General features: G+C 46.7%; 1 protein-coding gene across 2 annotated transcripts in view; it reads right to left on the reverse strand.

Moving 5' to 3' along the window:
* The window catches only part of LOC139226864 (hepatic leukemia factor-like), a 35297-nt gene that overhangs the window by 12115 nt on the left and 1479 nt on the right, over positions 1 to 21703 (reverse strand). For both annotated transcript variants that reach the window (XM_070857959.1, XM_070857958.1), the window contains exon 2: positions 15536 to 15865. In XM_070857959.1, coding sequence (XP_070714060.1) covers positions 15536 to 15865 — 330 coding nt within the window. The remainder of the gene's footprint in view (positions 1 to 15535; positions 15866 to 21703) is intronic.

Raw genomic sequence — 21703 nt, forward strand, 5'->3', positions numbered from 1 at the left:
CTATTCAACCTGGAATGCATCACAGCTGAGCATGATTCTATCTTCTATGAATGTACACACAACCTTCCACCAGTTGGAATGGGTGGGGTATCACAGGATAACAGCAGGAAACCTGGTTGATTTCTCCCCCCTCCTCTCCTCTGTGGCCCATGGATGTTAAGGCTGCTAATTATATCACCCCTACGGCTGCCCTGATCGAGTTCAGCTAACCCGGCACACATGGGGAAATCGAACCTGGGATCTGTGCACTGTGAATTGCCCAGCCAGATCCTAGACCATGGGCCAGAGCCTAAACAACACAAAGAGATTGTAAATTGAGCTAAACACTGACAAAGTAGAAATGGCGAATGTTGATTGTGTCAGTCGGAGGGGGGGGCGGGGGGGGAAACAGGACGGGACATTTTTGAATTAATAAGCTTATTATTGCTTGGTCTGTTCGGTGTTTGTGTGAAACCCTTTCACCCCTCCCCAGAGCGCTGTTGTTTTCTGAATTACTTCTTTAAATGGAAACCTTCCTCTGGGAGGAGAAAGCAGGAGCTCGAGTGCCAGAGGGCAAAGAGCTGCTGAATTGGGTTCCTGTGACGGGATTTGCAATCAACAACAACAACTTACATTTATATAGTGCCTTTAATGTAGTGAAATGTTCCAAGGTGCTTCACAGGAGTATTATGAAACAAAATTTGACATCGATCCACGGAAGGAGATACTAGGGCAGCTGACCCAAAACTTGGTCAAAGAGGAAGGTTTTACAGAGGTCTTAAAAGGAAGAGAGAGAGGGGGGCTGGGAGGTTTAAGGAGGGAGTTCCAGAGTTTAGGATCTAGGCAGCTGAAAGCACGGCCGCCAATGGTGGAGCAAAGGAAATCGTGGCTACGCAAGAGGCCAGAACTGGAGGATCGCAAGGATGCGCAGAGATCTCAACAACAACTTGCATTTATATAGCGCTTTTAACAGTGAATCTCGGAGTGTTGTAGGGCTGGAGGAGGTTATAGAGATAGGGAGGGTCTGAAGACAAAAATGATCATTTTTAAAACTGAGGCGTTGCCAGACCGGGAGCCAGCAAGCACAGGGGTGATGGGTGAAATGGGACTTGGTATGAGTTAGGATACTCAGGACCAAGAAAGATGCCAAAGCTATACACTGGCTGGACAGTGTTGTCGGGTATTCTACCCGAGTCAGCATGGACTGTCTGGGTTGGAGTGAACATCTCTTAGCAGGATGGGGAAGGGAGGGATTTTTCATGACTTTCTCCCAATCCTTTTTGGGGGCCGGGTATTTTAAATTCAGTGTGCACCCGCTCCACTCAAGTACTCTCTCTCTAAGTTAATCGAATGAACCCCAGGCGAGATGACAGACCCCACTGTCAACCTCCTCCCTTGGGTTTAAATGAATGCAGTGGTTCTAATACCAGGTGTCTGTTCCGTTCAGCACAGGGCATTCAGTGTTTACTGTCCAAATTCATTACTGCATGTGTACGGGGAACTAAAAAGTAATTAAACATTACAAAATTAACAGTCCATCCCTTGCCCCCATAGTTCAGTATATAGAGCAGCAGGATCCCAGTGTCTGGACCTGGTCTGTGTAGAGTTAGCTGAATTTTATAGGGGGGGGGGGGGGGCAGGGAGGCAGGGAAGGAGATCTGAGAGACGCTGTAACCATGACCATCTTCAAGAAAGGTGATCAGTCGGCCTGCGGTAACTACAGAGGAATCTCCCTGCTGTCGACCACAGGGAAAGACATCGCAAGAATTCTCCTGAATCGGCTTCATCCTGAGGCTGAAGAACTCCTCCCAGAGTTGCAATGCGAATTCCGCCCACTAAGGGGCGCAATGGGCATGATCTTCACTGCGCGGCAGATACAAGAGAAATGCTGGGAACAGCACCAACCCCTGTACATGACCTCCTTCGACCTCACAAAAACCTTCGACACCGTCAACCGTGAGGGATTATGGAGAGTCCTCCTCAGATTCGGCTGCCATCAAAAGTTTGTCAACATCCTCCGCCTGCTCCACGATCCTGACCAATGGATCCACCACAGACCCAATCCACATCCGGACCAGGGTCAAACAAGGCTGTCTCACTGCACTAACCCTCTTCTCGATCTTCCTTGCTGCAATGCTCCACCTCACCCTTGGCAAGCTCCCCGCTGGAATGGAGCTAAATTATAGAACAAACGGGAAACTGTTCAATCTCTGCCGCCTCCAGGCCAGATCCAAGGTCGTCCCATCCTCCGTCATCGGACTACAATACGCAGACAATGCCTGCGTCTGCACACACTCGGAGGCCGAACTCCAAGCCACCATTAACACCTTCATCAAGGCGTACGAGAGCATGGGCCTTACACTAAACATCTGCAAGACAAAGCTCCTCTACCAATCTGCCCCCGTCACACAGCACTGTCACCCGGTTATCAAAATCCACGACGAGGCCTTGGACAATATGGACTATTTTTCATACCTCGGGAGCCTACTGTCAACAAGGACAGACATTGATGACGAGGTCCAACACCGCCTTCCGTGCGCCAGTGCAGCCTTCGGTCCGCCTGAGGGAGTGTGTTTGAAGACCAGGACCTCAAACCTGGCACCACGCTCATGGTCTACAGAGCAATGGTGATACCCGCCCTCCTATATGGCTCAGAGACGTGGACTATGTACAGCAGGCACCTCAAAACACTGGAAAAGTACCACTAATGCTGCCTCCGCAAGATCCTGCAAATCCATTGGCAGAATAGGCACACCAACGTCAGTGATCTCGCTCAGGCCAACATCCCCAGCATTGAAGCACTGACCAAGCTCCATCAGCTCCACTGGACAGGCCACATCCCCGACACATGACTCCCAAAACAAGCGCTAAGCCCCAGGTGGGCGGAGGAAACACTTCAAGGACACCCTGAAAGCCTCCTTGAAAAAATGTAACATCCCCACCTACACCTGGGAATCCCTGGCCCAAGACCTCCCAAAATGGAGGAAAAGCATCCGGGGAAGGCGTTGAAAATGGAGACTCTTCATCGAGAGCAAGCTGAAGCCAAGGGTCGACAGCAGAAGGAGCACACGGCAACCCAGGCTCCCGTTCCTTCAACCACCGTCTGCCCCACCTGTGACAGAGACTGTAGGTCCCACATCGGATTCGGTCACCTGAGGACTCACTTTTATAGAGTGGAAGCAAGTCATCCTCGATTCCGAGGGACTGCCTATGATGATGATTCCATAGGGGAATGCTACAATTGGCCCACAGCACGTCAAACTGGGGAAGGTGACAGAGTCCTCTCCCCTCATCACTACCCACGTATCTGGGCATCAAATAAAATTCATTAAGGGAGCACCTTGGGAAGGAAAGCCCCCTCCTGCCCACCCCCCCCCCCCAGGAAAGTGTGTGTGTGTGTGTGTGTGTGTGGTGGGGGGCATCATTCACTCAACATTAAATCAACATGTGAGCAGAACGAATGGAGCCTCTGTGTTACGTGCACACAAAGACTTCTCAACTCCCATTTAAAAAGGGGAAGAAGTGAGACTGAGTGGCCTGTTGCTGACTGAACTCTGCTCGTGTCTGCACTGAACATGGAGTCTGCTGTTCCAGTAATTTTCCACGCACTCATGCACCTCACATGCAAGGGCCATGTGACCAGCTCTCTCGCTCGCTCTCCAAGCACAAACAACTTCTCTTTCTGTTTGCTTCCAACACCTTGTTGCCTCTCTCTAAAGCACTAAAGAACATTTTGTTTCAGTGTAAATACTTTATATTTTAAACAACCAACCCGGTTTCTTTTCCAAGCGGTCCCATTTCTGAAAGGAACGATGCACTTCACACGAGAAAAAAAAAAAACAATAATAAAAAGTTGCTGGACACAGGACGAAAATGATCAAAAACCAGGAGATATTTTAGGGTTCCTCCAGTTTGTAGGATTTAAAATGGAGCCACAGGTTTCATGTGTTACCCAAGGATGGAGAAAGAGACTCAAAGAGCAAGCAGGAGAGCAAACGAGACAGATAAATAACTCCCCGTGACAAGTGAGGGTTAAACCTTTTCCTGTCTCTCTCGCTCTGTTTTTTGCCCGGCGGATACTGCAGGGACCTTGACTTCTTTGCACCATTGATTTGATTTATCATTCGCCTCTGTGCATTTTGTGACGCACTTCAGTTGTCCAGTACCTTATTGCCCTACCAACTAAAAACTTGCCTTATTAATACAGCCAGACATGGTCAAAACTCTGGCACAGCCACAATGAACCAACAGCCCCCCACCCCCAGCCCCCCAAAGTTTGGTCACAAAGTAGACCTGCTCCCACTCTGTGGCCACTTGAAGTTATCAACTGCTGTGCAGTTTACATGCTTAATGAGCGAGCAGCTGTTTTCTTCTTTCCCCCCCTCTTTAAGGCAAAACACCAAGGAAGAGTCCTAATATTCGGATGGGTATCCGACAGCTCCCAATGTCTGCACTCCCTTACGGTCGCTTTACCCGGTCTTGATCAATATTTCGTCAATCAATTTGTGCTCCAACGAAAAGACCTCCCACCGAATCCTGGAATATCAACTCATTCTAGAATCTTCTGTCGTGCGTCGCACTTGCCGAATTGTTTGGGGGCTTGTCAGCACAAAGAAGTATGGTTAAGTCAGGAAAACATGAGGGGCGAGAATGGGATCAGGTGACGCCGAGATTTGGCTCAACCTTCCATAGTTGAGTGACCGATCGACACATATCGTCTGGGGAGGGGGGTCACTGACAAAGACCGGCCATTGGCATGTGATCCCATACCACAGCCAAAGTTAGCACCTTCAGAGAGGGGCCCCAGGAGGAAAAGCAATGTTGGATCATGAAGCCAGTACTCTAGTTCAAGGCCTTGTGTTTCTGAACCTGCTGCCACAGCGATCAATACACTCGCTTCCTTTGAACTTGTTTCAAGTACAGCTCAACTCAGGCAGTCAGGAACTTGAAAATCAGGAGGCTGGTGTCGACGTACTAATGAACCCAAATCCCCCCCCCCAATCCCCCAGCCCTTCTCTTGTATTTTTGACAAGCTGTTTATCTTTAAATCAACAAGTATCAGCCATGTCTCAGTGCATGGCACTCTCACCCGAGTCAGAAGGTTATGGGTTCAAGTACCACTCCAGAAACTTGAGCACATAATCCAGGCTGACTCTCCCAGTACAGTACCGAGGTAGTGCTGCACTGTTGGAGGTGCCATCTTTCGGATGCAACATTAAACCGAGGCCCTGTCTACCCGCTCAGGTGGATGTAAAAGATCCCGTGGTTCTATCCGAATAGCAGGAGAGTTATCAATGGTGTCCTGGGCCATTATTTGTCCTTGAACCATATCACCAAAGATAAATCAACCGGTCATTACCACATTTGCGGGAGCTTGCTGCGTGCAAATTACTGCTGCGTTTCCTACATTACAACAGTGACTACACTTCAAAAGTATTTTGAAACATCCTAAAGACATGACTTAATTAGTCCTGCTCTATTCGCTCCTCACATTGTTTTTTTTCTTTCTCCTCTTTCCCTGTCAGAAGATTATGGGTTCAAGTCCCACTCCAGAACGGGAGCATAATTGGGGCCAGTATGCTATCCATTAGGGGAGGTGTTAAACCAAGACTCTGTCCACATGTTCTGATGGATGAGAAAGATCCTAAATGCATTGAACTATTCAAAGAGGAGCCAGCATCTTTCCTGGTCTCTTCAACTAATACCACCAAAAAAAATCATTAATTGTTCATTCATATCACTTTGGTTTGCTGTGTGCAAATAGAAATTAAATGTGCAGAGAGTGACAGACAGAGCGAGAGAGAACATGCCTCCCTCCCACCAGCAGCTATCGTCAGGTCCCAACTGGGGAGACAGTGGGTTTTACTGGACTGGGGTCACTGACTTTTAATTTGAAATCTCTCAATTCAATTCTCGCTTCTAATGTGATGGGGAATGGTAGGTATGACACTGTACCATTCTGGGGCATGGTGGGAGAGCCTTCTGCCGTCCTTCCATACACAACTAGGACCCGGCTGGTACTCCAAAGGACAGGAGCCTGTGATCACCCTCCTTAACATACTTCAGCAGAGGCTCTGACAGCTCACAAGATAAATATCGATAAGGACGGCAATTTGGCCCAGGTTGACTTGTCCATACAGAAATCAAAACGTAGAGTTCCCACCTCACAGCAGCCACCCATCGCACCGACATCTCTTTACCCCGCAGTCTACTCCACGTGTTGGTTACATCGAAACATAGAAAATAGGTGCAGGAGTAAGCCATTCGGCCCCTCGAGCCTGCACCACCATTCAATATGATCATGGCTGATCATGCAACCCTCAGTACCCCATTCCTGCTTTCTCTCCATTCCCCTTGATCCCTTTAGCCGTAAGGGCCATATTTAACTCCCTTTTGAATATATCTAACGAACTGGCATCAACAACTCTCTGTGGTAGAGAATTCCACAGGTTCACAATTCTGAGTGAAAATGTTTCTCCTCATCTCGGTCCTAAATGGCTTACCCCTTACCCTTAGACTGTGTCCTCTGGTTCTGGACTTCCCCATCAGGAACATTCTTCCTGCATCTAACCTGTACAATCCCGTCAGAATTTTATATGTTTCTATGAGATCCCCTCTCATTCCTCCAAATTCCAGTGAATATAAGCCTAGTCGATCCAGTCTCTCCTCATATGTCAGTCCTGCCATCCCGGGAATCAGTCTGGTGAACCTTCGCTGCACTCCCTCAATAGCAAGAACGTCCTTCCTCAGATTAGGAGACCAAAACTGAACACAATATTCCAGGTGAGGCCTCACCAAGGCCCTATACAACTGCAGTAAGACCTCCCTGCTCCTATGCTCAAATCCTCTCGCTATGAAGGCCAACATGCCATTTGCCTTCATCACTGCCTGCTGTACCTGCATGCCTACTTTCAATGACTGATGTACCCTGACACCCAGATCTCGTTGCACCTCCCCTTTTCCTAATCTGTCAGCATTTAAATAATATTCTGCCTTCCTATTTTTGCCACCAAAGTGGATAACCTCACATTTATCTACATTACTCATTGGGTGGAGAGATTATTCTTGATATCAGTTCTTCTGCAGGAAAGAGCAGAGCAGGGAAGAGGGGAAAATGAAGGGAGTGGGGAAAGAGGGAAAGAGAGAAATGAGGGGCGCAGGGAACAGAAGATCAAATTCTGCAACTATCTCTTGTGGCAATGAGGAGGTGCCAGATCTACTGCAGAGAAAACCCGAGGGGAAATAAATAGCCACAGCAGAAAAACACTTAACCAGACAAAACAAGATCATCGCTGCTGTTGTGCAAAAAGGATTAAACAGTGACCCATTTATCCCCCCCACCCCCCCGGGTCACAAGATAGATTAAAAATACTTATCGACATTTAACCCAAAGGCATAAACCTTGGGTCAATTGTTCAGTGCACTTTCATCTTAAGCGCGGAGATGAAATGCAGCAAGATTTTGAAGTTACCATTTAAAGGTGAAGGCTATTTCTGCAAAGCATTAATTACAGCCACCACTCTGCGTGGATCATGCGCTGGTCTCTGTTTCATCGCACTTTATCTATTTGTGTGCGTGTGTGTTTAAGAGCGTTTTCATTTCCAATTAAAACTTGTTAAGAACATAAGAAATAGAAGCAGGATTTGGCCGCTCGAGCCTGCTCCGCCATTCAATAAGATCATGGCTGATCTGATCCTGGCCTCAACTCCACTTCCCCGCCTGCTCCCCATAACCCTCGACTCCCTTATCATACAAAAATCTGTCTATCTCCACCTTAAATATATTCAGAGATACAGCCTCCACAGCTCTCTGGGGTAGAGAATTCCAAAGATTCACCACCCTCAGAGAAGAAATTCCTCATTTCTGTTTTAAATGGGTGACCTTATTTTGAAACGATGTCTCTTAGTTCTAGATTCCCCCATGAGGGGAAACATCCTCTCATCTACCCTGTCCAGCCCCCTCAGAATCTTATGTTTTAATAAGATCACCTCTCATTCTTCTAAACTCCAATGGAGTGTAGGCCCAGCCTGCTCAACCTTTCTTCATATGACAACCCCTTCATCTCAGGAATCAACCTCGTGAACCTTCTCTGAACTGCCTCCAATGCAAGTATATCCCTCCTTAAATAAGGAGATCAAAACTGTACGCAGTACTCTAGGTGTGGTCTGACCAATGCCCTGTACAGTTGGAGCAGGATTTCCCTACTTTTATACTCTATCCCTTGCAATAAAGGCCAACATTCCATTTGCCTTCCTGATTACTTGCTGTACCTGCATCTAACTTTGAGTTTCATGTACGAGAACCCCCAGAATTTTGAATGGTGGTGCAGGCTCAAAGGGCCGAATGGCCTACTCCTGCACCTATTTTCTATGCTTCTATCCCTCTGTACTACAGCATTTTGTAATTGCTCCCCATTTCAATAATAATTTGCTTTTTTATTTCTCCTACCTAAATGGATAACCTCACATTTTCCCACATTATAGTCCATCTGCCAAATGTTTGCCCACTCACTTAGCCTGTCTATATCCCTTTACAGATTCTTTGCGTCCTCCTCACCATTTGCTTTCCCACCTATCTTTGTATCATCAGCAAATTTGCCTTCATTACACTCGGTCCCTTCATCCAAGTCATTAATATATATTGTAAATGGTTAAGGCACCAGCACCAATCCCTGTGCCACCCCACTAGTTACAGTTTGTCTACCTGAAAATGACCCATTTATCCCAACTCTCTATTTTCTGTTAGTTAGCCAATCCTCTATCCACGCTAATATATTACCCCCAATCCCGTGAGCGCTTTATTATCTTGTGCAGTAACCTTTTGTGTGGCACCTTATCGAATGCTTTCTGGAAATCCAAATACACCACATCCACTGGTTCCCCTTTATCCACCTTGCTCATTACATCCTCAAAAAAGAACTCCAGCAAATTTGTCAAACATGATTTCCCTTTCATAAAACCAGTTTGACTCTGCTTGACTGCATTATGATTTTCTAAATGTCCTACTACTACTTCCTTACTGATGGACTCCAGCATTTTCCCAATGATTTTAATACAAACATCATTGAGTTTGGCCGGTGCCATTCTAAGCAAATGGGCTGGATCTTGCCGGAGCGGAGTATCTTGTGGCACGTGCTGTTAGGTAGTTAGATTTTTTTCCTGCACCCGTCGGTTCATGATTTTTTTTGCGCAGTAACTCGCTGGACATCTGGTCTGATAACGGCGAGGAGAGGGCAACAGGGCATCTGGGACCTCCGGCAGATTTAAGGATTGAGAAAGAAACAAACGACAGCGAAGGAAATCGGATAAATGAGTCAAATCAGGTACAGAAAGAGAAATAAAGAGAGAGGGAATTATTAGATTAAGGAAGCAAAACAGGAGACAGCAAGGAAAAGTAAGATTAAAAAAAATTATTTGACATCTTCAACAACAATTCACTACCTGAAGGAGGGAGACTCTACAGTTTAAACTGTTCCCTTTCTGGGCCAGAGATTGATTGGCAGTCATGAACAATTATCACTTCAATAAAAGGGTACTATGCAATTAATTACTAGACTTAACTTTCTGTTGCAAGTTTAATGGGCAATTGAAAATAACAAGTTCCAGCCCCATATTTTGAGTGTTTAATTTGCCTGGCGTTTCTCTCCTGATGGTGCTGACTTTTACTGGGTACAGTTAGATCAGAAATAGCCACTCTCCCTAACCTTTTCCACTTGGCCAGTCTTAATTTGAAAGCCTAGAATGAGCGTCAGCAGGGCATTCAACCAAGGGGGGGCATTACACTTGATCCTGTCCTCACCCAACAGTGATCATGAGTGAACCCTAGCTGATTTTCCCCAACAATTTGCATTTATATAGCACATTTATATAACATAGTAAAACATCCCAAGTCGCTTCACAGGAATGCAATTTAACAAAAATTGACATCAATCCAAAGAATGAGATATTAGGACAGGTGACCAGAAGCTTATTCAAAGATGTTGGCTTTAAGCTGTGTCTTAAAGGATGCAAAGAGGGCCGGAGAGGTTTAGGGAGGGAATTCCAGAGCTTGGGTCGTAGACAGCTGAAGGCACGCTGCCAATGGTGGAGCAATTAAAATTGGTGATGCAGAAGAGGCCAGAATTGGAGACACGCAGAGATCTCAGAGGATTGTAAGGCTGGAGGAGGTTACAGAAATAGGGAGGGGCGAGGGATTTGAAAACAAGGATTTTAAAATCGAAGTATTGCTGGACCGGGAGCCAATGTAGATCACAGAGGTGATGGGTGAACGGGACTTGGTGTGCGTTCTGATATGGGCGACTCTTAGTCCCACTTTGTTCTCTTACAGGTGGCTGATGGGATGCAGAAAAGTAACTAGAGAATTCACCAAGCACAACCTATGAAAATCAGTTACCAATCGCCTTTCTAAACGTTCATTAGTGTTGTTCTATAGCACTGGAAATAAATGCAGTTACATGTGAAAACCAGTTGAAAGTCCCCGTCATGAGCCACACGCTGTGCCGTGCCTCTTAAAGCCCCCTTCCCCCTCCAGATTTGACCAACTTACTTTACAAAGCAGTCACCCTTCACACCTTGACATCACAAGACCAGAATATTGCCAATCTGAAACAGAGCCCAAGGCCTAGTCACATAGAAATTACAGAATAGAAACAGACCACTCTGCTCAACAGGTATTTTGCTCCACACGGGCCTAGTCCCACCTTATTTCGTCTAACCCTATTAGCATAACCTTTTATTGCTTTCTCCCTTGTATACTTATGATGATTTGCCCAAATTACCTATTGGATATATTCGTGACTATCTTATATTTATGGTCACTAGTTTGAATTGTCCCACAAGTGGAAACATCTTCTCTACGAATCCTTTCATAATTTTAAAGACCTCTGTCAGGTCGCCCCCCACCACCTTCACTTTTCTAGAGAAAAGAGCTCCAGCCTGTTCAATCTTTCCTGATAGGTGCAACCTCTCCGTTCTGGGATCTGGTTTGTGAGGTGCATGTTTGACCTGATCTGTCCTGTATAAACGGAGATCGATATATATAGTAGGGTTAAGGGAATCAAGGGATGTGGAGCAAAGGCAGGAAAATGGAGTTGAGGTACAGATCAGCCATGATCTAATTGAATGGCGGAACAAGCTTGAGAGGTTGTACGGCCTCCTCCTGTTCACATGTTGTGCTGTGTCAGGATGATAAGTTTATTACTTTTGTAATGTTGTGATTCAAAGATGCCCTTCAACAAAATTAATTTTGCACAAAAGTATTGGCAACGTCAGGTCACATGAGCTATTGGGTGCGTTAATACGATTCCAACTTACGCAGAGCATCAAAAAAACAGCAGCGGTGGTATGAATTAAATTGACAAAATAGAGAAGAGTTGTGATGGGAGCAGAGTGCGGCTGGAGGTGAGAGGTGTCAGGGAAGCAGCTTTTCCTTGAATATATTTCCTAGAAATGTTTCATCCATCTAAACCAAAGTTTCCTTTTAAAAAGAACCTCGTCACTGGGACACCTTGAAAAGGGCACCTTGGCTTCAAGACCCCTTTTTAAAGTGGGGTCCAAAGAGTTTAAAGAGACCTGTAATTAACTAATACAGTGGCTTGCAAAGCAATTTATAAAGTTGGTAAGTATATCCTAGTGATCAATGATGTAATCAAATCAACACTTCCATCTTTCCATTGGTACAGATCCACTTCCTCCACCTCCCCTCCACCTCCCCCTCCCCCTCCCGCTGTAGCCAACATCCTAGGGTTCTTGTAAGAGTACCTACAGCAAGTGTGTACTAGCTTCCCGCTGACTGTCCAAGCTCACCCATTGGATGAGTTACAGAGAGGAAGGGAAGATAAAGTAGCTCTTTCACATCAAGAAATCTTTTCACATTAGTTACATACACAACAATAATTTGCGTTGATGTTATAGTTACGCATGCACTATATGAGATGGCTGACACTGCTGATAGGTCTCTACAGTCTGGATACAAAGGGTCAGCCACGTAGTGTGGATTAAGGTCACCAAAAGCCCATGGCAGGTTCTCTTCACTGGAGGACATTAGTGAACAAGTTGGGTTCTTGGGCCGATCCGGCAACTGACATGGGTCAATGGTAGTCCCCAGATTACCATTGAAGTCAATTTAACAACTTGCTGTGGTCAGACTGTGAATTCACGAGTTCAGTACCGAAACTGTGCCCATCAAGTGTGAAACACGTGTAATTCACAAATACCAGTGACACAAGCAGTTTACGAGTGGAATGAGGATGGTAGTGGAGTTTGTATTAAACATGCACATTAGTGTGTTCCTGTGAACATAGCAATCCAAAGTTCTTTTGTGCTGTGTAACAGTACAATCCAAATTGAGAGGAGGGTGCAATTAATAGAGAAAGGCTGCGACAAAATACAAGAAGTCGTTAATAACCTTGTACAACGGGCGTGTAAATGGCAGATGAATTTCAATATAGATAAGTGTGAGGTGATGCATTTTGGTAGGAAGAATAAGGAGGCCACATACTCCTCAGAAAATAAGAGTCTAAATGCTGTAGAGGAGCAGGGGGATCTGGGAGTACAGATATACAAATCACTAGAAGTAGTAACGCAGGTTAACACGGCCATAAAAAAAGCAAACTAAGCACTGGGGTTCATTTCTAGAGGAATAGAATTGAAAAGCAGAGAAGTCATGTTAAGCTTGTATAGAACCCTGGTTAGACCACACCTGAGAGTACTGTGAACAGTTCTGATCTCCAAATTACAAAAAGGTTATAGAGGCACTAGTGATAGTGCTATCAAAGGCACTTACTCATCAATAACCTGCTTACCGATGTTCAATTTGGGTTCCATCAGGACCACTCGGCTCCAGACCTCATTACAGCCTTGGTCCAAACATGGATAAAAGAGCTGAATTCCAGATGAGGTCAGAGTGATTGCCCTTGACAACAAGGCAACATTTGACCGAGTGTGGCATCAAGGAGCCCTAATAAAATTGAAGCCAATGGGAATCAGGGGGAAAACTCTCCACTGGCTGGAGTCATACCTAGCACAAAGGAAGATGGTTGTGGTGGTTGGAGGTCAATCATCCCAGCCCCAGGACATCGCTGCAGGAGTTCCTCAGGGCAGTGTCTGAGGTCCAACCATCTTCAGCTGTTTCATCAATGACCTTCCCTCCGTCATAAGGTCAGAAGTGGGGATGTTCGCTGATGATTGCACAGTGTTCAGTTCCAATCAGAACTCCTCAGAAAATGAAGCAGTCCTTGCCCGCATGCAGCAAGATCTGGATGACATTCAGACTTGGGCTGATAAGTGGCAAGTAACAAGTACCAGGCAATGACCATCTCCAACAAGCGAGAGTCTAACCACCTCCCCATGATATTTAACGGCATTACCATCACCGAATCCCCCACCATCAACATCCTGGGGGTCACCATTGACCAGAAACTTAACTGGACCAGCCACATAAATACTGTGGCTACAAGAGCAGGTCAGAGGCTGGTATTCTGCAGCGAGTGTCTCACCTCCTGACTCCCCAAAGCCTTTCCACCATCTACAAGGCACAAATCAGGAGTGTGATGGAACACTCTCCACTTGCCTGGATGAGTGCAGCTCCAACAACACTCGAGAAGCTCGACACCATCCAGGACAAAGCAGCCGCTCGATCAGCACCCCATCCTCCACCTTCAACATTCACTCCCTCCACCACCGGCGCACCGTGGCTGCAGTGTGTACCATCTACAAGATGCACTGCAAGAACATAAGAAATAGGAGCAGGAGTAGGCCACCTGGCCTCTCGAGCTTTCTCCGCCATTCAATAAGATCATGGCTGTTCTGATAATGGACTCAGCTCCACTTCCCTGCCCGCTCCCCATAACCCTTTACTCCCTTATCGCTCAAAAATCTGTCTTTCTCTGCCTTAAATATATTCAATGACCCAGCCTCCACAGCTCTCTGGGATAGAGAATTCCACAGATTTACAACCCTCTAAGTTTTAAATGTGCGGCCCCTTATTCTGAGACTATGTCCCCTAGTTTTAGTTTCCCCTATGAGTGGAACTATCCTCTCTGCATCCACCTTGTCGAGCCCCCTCATTATCTTATATGTTTTGATAAGATCATCTCTCATTCTTCTGAACTCCAATGAGTATAGGCCCAATCTACTCAACCTATCTTCATAAATCAACCCCCTCATCTCTGGAATCAACCTAGTGAACCTTCTCTGAACAGCCTCCAATACAAGTATATCCTTCCTTAAATATGGAGACCAAAACTGTACGCAGTACTCCAGGTGTGGCCTCACCAATACCCTGTACAGTTGTAGCAGGACTTCTCTGCTTTTATACTCCATCCCCCTTGCAATAAAGGCCAACATTCCATTTGCCTTCCTGATTACTTGCTGAACCTGCATACTAACTTTTTGTGTTTCATGCACAAGGACCCCCAGGTCCCTCTGTACTGCAGCACTTTGCAATTTTTCTCCATTTAAATTATAATTTGCTTTTCTATTTTTTCTGCCAAAGTGGATAACCTCACATTTTCCCACATTATACTCCATCTGCCAAATGTTTGCCCACTCACTTAGCCTGTCTCTATTCCTCTGCAGATTCTTTTCGTCCTCCTCACAACTTGCTTTCCCACCCATCTTTGTATCATCAGCAAGTTTCAATGAGATCACCTCCCATTCTTCTAAACTCTCGGAAATATAGGCCTAGTCTATTCAATCTCTCCTCATAGGACAAACCTCTCATCCCAGAAATTGGTCTATTTACTATATTCTGACGTAATTTCAGGGGGGTCTTTCCCTGTGTGATTCCTGAGGTGACTGAGGAGTTCTAGTCTGAAATCTGCATGTTTAATTACAAAGTTAACAACCTGCTCCCCAATCCCCATGGGTTTGGGGTGGGGGGTGAGGGGGGTGAGGGAGTGGAGGGATGGTATATGCAGGTATATAGAGACAAAGGTTAATTTCTTAGCCTGTGCTCTATACTCAGTCAGTATCTAAGCCAGTTGCTTCAGAACAGCAATTCAGCTTGCACCAGGGAGAGAGAGAGACCAGCGTATATCAGCCGTGGCTGAGTGGCTAACACTCTTGCCTCTGAGTCAGAAGGTTGTGGGTTCAAATCCGACTCGAGATTTGAATACATAATCCAAGCAGATTGCCTGAGGGAGTACTGCAATGTCGGAGGTGCCGTCTTTCGGAAGAGACGTTAAACCGAGGCCCTGTCAGCCCTCTCAGGTGGATGAAAAGATCCCACGGCACTATTTTAAAGAAGAGCAGGGGAGTTATCCCCGGTGTCCTGGCCAATATTTGTCCCTCAATTAACATCACTAAAAAACTGATTATCTGGTCATTATCACATTGCTGTGTGTGGGAGCTTGCTGTGCGCAAATTGGCTGCCGCATTTCCCTACATTACAACAGTGACTACACTCCAAAAGTACTTCATTGGCTGTAAAGCTCTATGGGATGTCCTGAGGTCATGAAAGGTGCGATAAAGATATATTTTACTTTTACATTTCGATGAGATTAAAAGCTGCCAAGGAGAGAGTGGAATTTGCAGGTTGCTGAGGGACTGGGGGTTACCTGCTCTGACAGGACTCTGGAGGAGGTTCTGAGGAGCGAGGCCGAGGTGCACGGAGGTGCTGGCCCTGCTGAGGTCCATGGGAGGTCCTTGGGAAGCGGCCGGCTGCTGCAGGGGTGGATGCTGGCTGGGCTCCTGCTGCTGCGACGGACTGGGTGGGATTCCGTTCTCCGACAAGAACTCCTCCAGATCCATGTACTCCAGCTGGAAAGTATCTCCATCGTAAGGCAGTGTCTTGTCCCAGAGCGTGGGTCCCAGGAAGGCCGACTGGGGGACTGTGCTCCCTGCTCCCTCATCGTCCAGCTGCTTTACCTTCTCCTCCTTGTTGAAACCTTCAAAGATGCAAAGTCAGAATCTTAATCACTAAAGAAGCAACTTGCTCGCCAAAAAAAAGACATCTCTTGTTGTGAGCTCCCCACCCCATTATTTCCCTCCCATCTGTCCCGCCCCTGCCAGCTCATAGAGGGACTAATTCTGGGGCAGTGGCCATTCAACACCTCCAAAATAAAAAGATCTCCTCCAAGTGCAAGGCTCCAACAAGGAGAGATTCTTGGCAGGCTATTCGACTACATAGGGCATAATGGGTCACACGATATATTATATTATGAGAGTCACGGTCCAGTATTAGGATCACAGTATATTATAGGGTTATAGTCTTATATTGAGATCACAGTATATTATAGGGCCACGGTCCTGTATTGGGATCACACAATACTATAGGATCCCAATGTGTATTGGGATCACACTATATTATAAGGTCACAGTCCTGTATTGGGGTCACACTATATTATAGGGTCACGATGTGTATTGGGATCACATTATATTATAGGGTCACGGTCCTGTATTGGGATCACATTATATTATAGGGTCACGGTCCTGTATTGGGATCACACTATATTATAGGGTCCTGATGTGTATTGGGATCACACTATATTATAGGGTCACGGTCCTGTATTGGGATCACATTATATTATAGGGTCACGGTCCTGTATTGGGATCACACTATATTATAGGGTCCCGATGTGTATTGGGATCACACTATATTATAGGGTCACAGTCTTGTATTGGGATCACACTATATTATAGGGTCACGGTCCTGTATTGGGATCACACTATATTATAGGGTCACGGTCCTCTATTGGGATCACACTATATTATAGGATCACAGTTCTGTATTGGGATCACACTATATTATAGGGTCCCGATGTGTATTGGGATCACACTATATTATAGGGTCACAGTCCTGTATTGGGATCACACTATATTATAGGGTCACAGTCCTGTATTAGGATCACACTATATTATAGGGTCACAGTCCTGTATTGGGATCACACTATATTATAGGATCACAGTCCTGTATTGGGATCACACTATATTATCGGGTCACAGTTCTGTATTGGGATCACACTATATTATAGGATCACAGTCCTGTATTGGGATCACACTATATTATAGGATCACAGTCCTGTATTGGGATCACACTATATTGTAGGGTCACAGTCCTGTATTGGGATCACACTATATTATCGGGTCACAGTTCTGTATTGGGATCACACTATATTATCGGGTCACAGTTCTGTATTGGGATCACACTATATTATAGGGTCACAGTCCTGTATTGGGATCACACTATATTATAGGGTCACAGTCCTGTATTGGGATCACACTATATTATCGGGTCACAGTTCTGTATTGGGATCACACTATATTATAGGGTCACAGTCCTGTATTGGGATCACACTATATTATAGGATCACAGTTCTGTATTGGGATCACACTATATTATAGGGTCCCGATGTGTATTGGGATCACACTATATTATAGGGTCACAGTCCTGTATTGGGATCACACTATATTATAGGGTCACAGTCCTGTATTAGGATCACACTATATTATAGGGTCACAGTCCTGTATTGGGATCACACTATATTATAGGATCACAGTCCTGTATTGGGATCACACTATATTATCGGGTCACAGTTCTGTATTGGGATCACACTATATTATAGGATCACAGTCCTGTATTGGGATCACACTATATTATAGGATCACAGTCCTGTATTGGGATCACACTATATTATAGGGTCACAGTCCTGTATTGGGATCACACTATATTATAGGGTCACAGTTCTGTATTGGGATCACACTATATTATCGGGTCACAGTTCTGTATTGGGATCACACTATATTATCGGGTCACAGTTCTGTATTGGGATCGCACTATATTATAGGGTCACAGTCCTGTATTGGGATCACACTATATTATCGGGTCACAGTTCTGTATTGGGATCACACTATATTATAGGGTCACAGTCCTGTATTGGGATCACACTATATTATAGGGTCACAGTCCTGTATTGGGATCACACTATATTATAGGGTCACAGTCCTGTATTAGGATCACACTATATTATAGGGTCACAGTCCTGTATTGGGATCACACTATATTATAGGATCACAGTCCTGTATTGGGATCACACTATATTATCGGGTCACAGTTCTGTATTGGGATCACTCTATATTATAGGATCACAGTCCTGTATTGGGATCACACTATATTATAGGATCACAGTCCTGTATTGGGATCACACTATATTGTAGGGTCACAGTCCTGTATTGGGATCACACTATATTATCGGGTCACAGTTCTGTATTGGGATCACACTATATTATCGGGTCACAGTTCTGTATTGGGATCACACTATATTATAGGGTCACAGTCCTGTATTGGGATCACACTATATTATAGGGTCACAGTCCTGTATTGGGATCACACTATATTATCGGGTCACAGTTCTGTATTGGGATCACACTATATTATAGGGTCACAGTCCTGTATTGGGATCACACTATATTATAGGATCACAGTTCTGTATTGGGATCACACTATATTATAGGGTCCCGATGTGTATTGGGATCACACTATATTATAGGGTCACAGTCCTGTATTGGGATCACACTATATTATAGGGTCACAGTCCTGTATTAGGATCACACTATATTATAGGGTCACAGTCCTGTATTGGGATCACACTATATTATAGGATCACAGTCCTGTATTGGGATCACACTATATTATTGGGTCACAGTTCTGTATTGGGATCACACTATATTATAGGATCACAGTCCTGTATTGGGATCACACTATATTATAGGATCACAGTCCTGTATTGGGATCACACTATATTATAGGGTCACAGTCCTGTATTGGGATCACACTATATTATAGGGTCACAGTTCTGTATTGGGATCACACTATATTATCGGGTCACAGTTCTGTATTGGGATCACACTATATTATCGGGTCACAGTTCTGTATTGGGATCGCACTATATTATAGGGTCACAGTCCTGTATTGGGATCACACTATATTATCGGGTCACAGTTCTGTATTGGGATCACACTATATTATAGGGTCACAGTCCTGTATTGGGATCACACTATATTATAGGGTCACAGTCCTGTATTGGGATCACACTATATTATCGGGTCACAGTTCTGTATTGGGATCACACTATATTATAGGGTCACAGTCCTGTATTGGGATCACATTATATTATAGGATCACAGTTCTGTATTGGGATCACACTATATTATAGGGTCCCGATGTGTATTGGGATCACACTATATTATAGGGTCACAGTCCTGTATTGGGATCACACTATATTATAGGGTCACAGTCCTGTATTAGGATCACACTATATTATAGGGTCACAGTCCTGTATTGGGATCACACTATATTATAGGATCACAGTCCTGTATTGGGATCACACTATATTATCGGGTCACAGTTCTGTATTGGGATCACACTATATTATAGGATCACAGTCCTGTATTGGGATCACACTATATTATAGGATCACAGTCCTGTATTGGGATCACACTATATTATAGGGTCACAGTCCTGTATTGGGATCACACTATATTATCGGGTCACAGTTCTGTATTGGGATCACACTATATTATAGGGTCACAGTACTGTATTGGGATCACACTATATTATAGGGTCACAGTCCTGTATTGGGATCACACTATATTATCGGATCACAGTTCTGTATTGGGATCACACTATATTATAGGGTCACAGTCCTGTATTGGGATCACACTATATTATAGGGTCACAGTTCTGTATTGGGATCACACTATATTATAGGGTCACAGTCCTGTATTGGGATCACACTATATTATAGGGTCACAGTCCTGTATTGGGATCACACTATATTATAGGGTCACAGTCCTGTATTGGGATCACACTATATTATAGGGTCACGGTCCTGTCCCCGGTCCCCAGCCCGTGGTTGTCCGGTTCCCAGCGCCACCCCCCGCACCAGCCTCAGTCTGAGCCCCGCTCCGCGCTGCCCGGCACTCGGCAACTTGCTGGAGCCTCATCCATGGGCCGGCTGTGCTGCCGGAGGCTGAATCGCTTTCACTTGCTCCAATGTATCACTACATCCAAACCATGTCTGCCCATAAACACCCTTTCTCTCTCCCAACCTCTCCCCCTCTCTATCTTCCCTCCAATGCCTCACTCCCAACTTCCTCCCCATCCCTGTCACCTAACTCCCCCTATCTCCTTCCCTCCCTCATTCACTCACCCCCCTCTCTTCCCCCCTGCTCCTTCCTACTCTCTCTCTCTCTCTCTCTCCCCCCCTCCCTCCTCCTTCCCCACTCTCCCTCTCTCTCTACCCCATTCTCCCCCCTCTCTCTCTACCCCATTCTCCCCCCTCTCTCTCTACCCCATTCCCCCCCTCTCTCTCTCTCTCTCTCTACCCCATTCTCTCTCTCTCTCTCTCTCTACCCCATTCTCCCCCTCTCTCTCTCTATCCCATTCTCCCCCTCTCTCTCTCTACCCCATTCTCCCCCTCTCTCTCTCTACCCCATTCTCCCCCATTATTCCCCCTCTCTCTCTCTCTCTACCCGATTCTCCCCTCCCCCCTCTCTCTCTCTCCCCCCCCCCCTCTCTCTCTCTCTCTCTCTCCCCTCTCTCTCTCTCCCTCTCTCTCTCTCCCCTCCCTCTCTCCTCTCTCCTCTCTCCCCTCCGCTCCCTCTCTCTCTCTCTCTCTCTCTCTCTCTCCCCTCCCTCTCTCTCCCCCCTCCCCCCCTCTCTCTCTCTCTCTCTCTCTCTCTCTCCTCCCTCTCTCTCCCCTCTCTCCCCCTCCCCCCCTCTCTCTCTCTCTCTCTCTCTCCTCTCTCCCCCCCTCCCCCTCTCTCTCCCCCCCTCCCTCTCTCTCCCCCCTCCCCCTCTCTCCCCCCCATTCTCCCCTTCTCTCTCTCTCTCTCTCTCTCCCCCCCCATTCTCCCCCTCTCTTCCCCCCCATTCTCCCCCTCTCTCACCCCCCCCATTCTCCCCCTCTCTTCCCCCCCCATTCTCCCCCTCTCTTCCCCCCCATTCTCCCCCTCTCTTCCCCCCCCATTCTCCCCCTCTCTTCCCCCCCCATTCTCCCCCTCTCTTCCCCCCCCATTCTCCCCCTCTCTTCCCCCCCCATTCTCCCCCTCTCTCCCCCCCCCCATTCTCCCCCTCTCTCGCCCCCCCATTCTCCCCCTCTCTCGCCCCCCCATCTCCCCCTCTCTCGCCCCCCCCATTCTCCCCCTCTCTCCCCCCCCCATTCTCCCCCTCTCTCCCCCCCCCATTCTCCCCCTCTCCCCCCCCCATTCTCCCCCTCTCTCCCCCCCCCATTCTCCCCCTCTCTCCCCCCCCATTCTCCCCCTCTCTCCCCCCCCCATTCTCCCCCTCTCTCCCCCCCCCATTCTCCCCCTCTCTCCCCCCCCCATTCTCCCCCTCTCTCCCCCCCCCATTCTCCCCCTCTCTCCCCCCCCCATTCTCCCCCTCTCTCCCCCCCCCATTCTCCCCCTCTCTCCCCCCCCATTCTCCCTCCCCCCCCATTCTCCCCCTCATTCTCCCCCTCTACCCCTTCTACCCCTTCTACCCCATTCTCCCCCCTCTCTCTCTCTCTCTCTCTACCCCATTCTCCCCCTCCTCTCTCTCTACCCCATTCTCCCCCTCCTCTCTCTCTCTACCCATTCTCCCCCTCCTCTCTCTCTCTACCCATTCTCCCCCTCCTCTCTCTCTCTCTCTCTCTCTACCCCATTCTCCCCCTCCTCTCTCTCTCTCTCTACCGCATTCTCCCCCTCCTCTCTCTCTCTCTCTACCGCATTCTCCCCCTCCTCTC

The sequence above is a fragment of the Pristiophorus japonicus genome, chromosome 16 (genome assembly GCF_044704955.1).
Source record: "Pristiophorus japonicus isolate sPriJap1 chromosome 16, sPriJap1.hap1, whole genome shotgun sequence".
In the NCBI taxonomy this organism is placed as follows: domain Eukaryota; kingdom Metazoa; phylum Chordata; class Chondrichthyes; family Pristiophoridae; genus Pristiophorus; species Pristiophorus japonicus.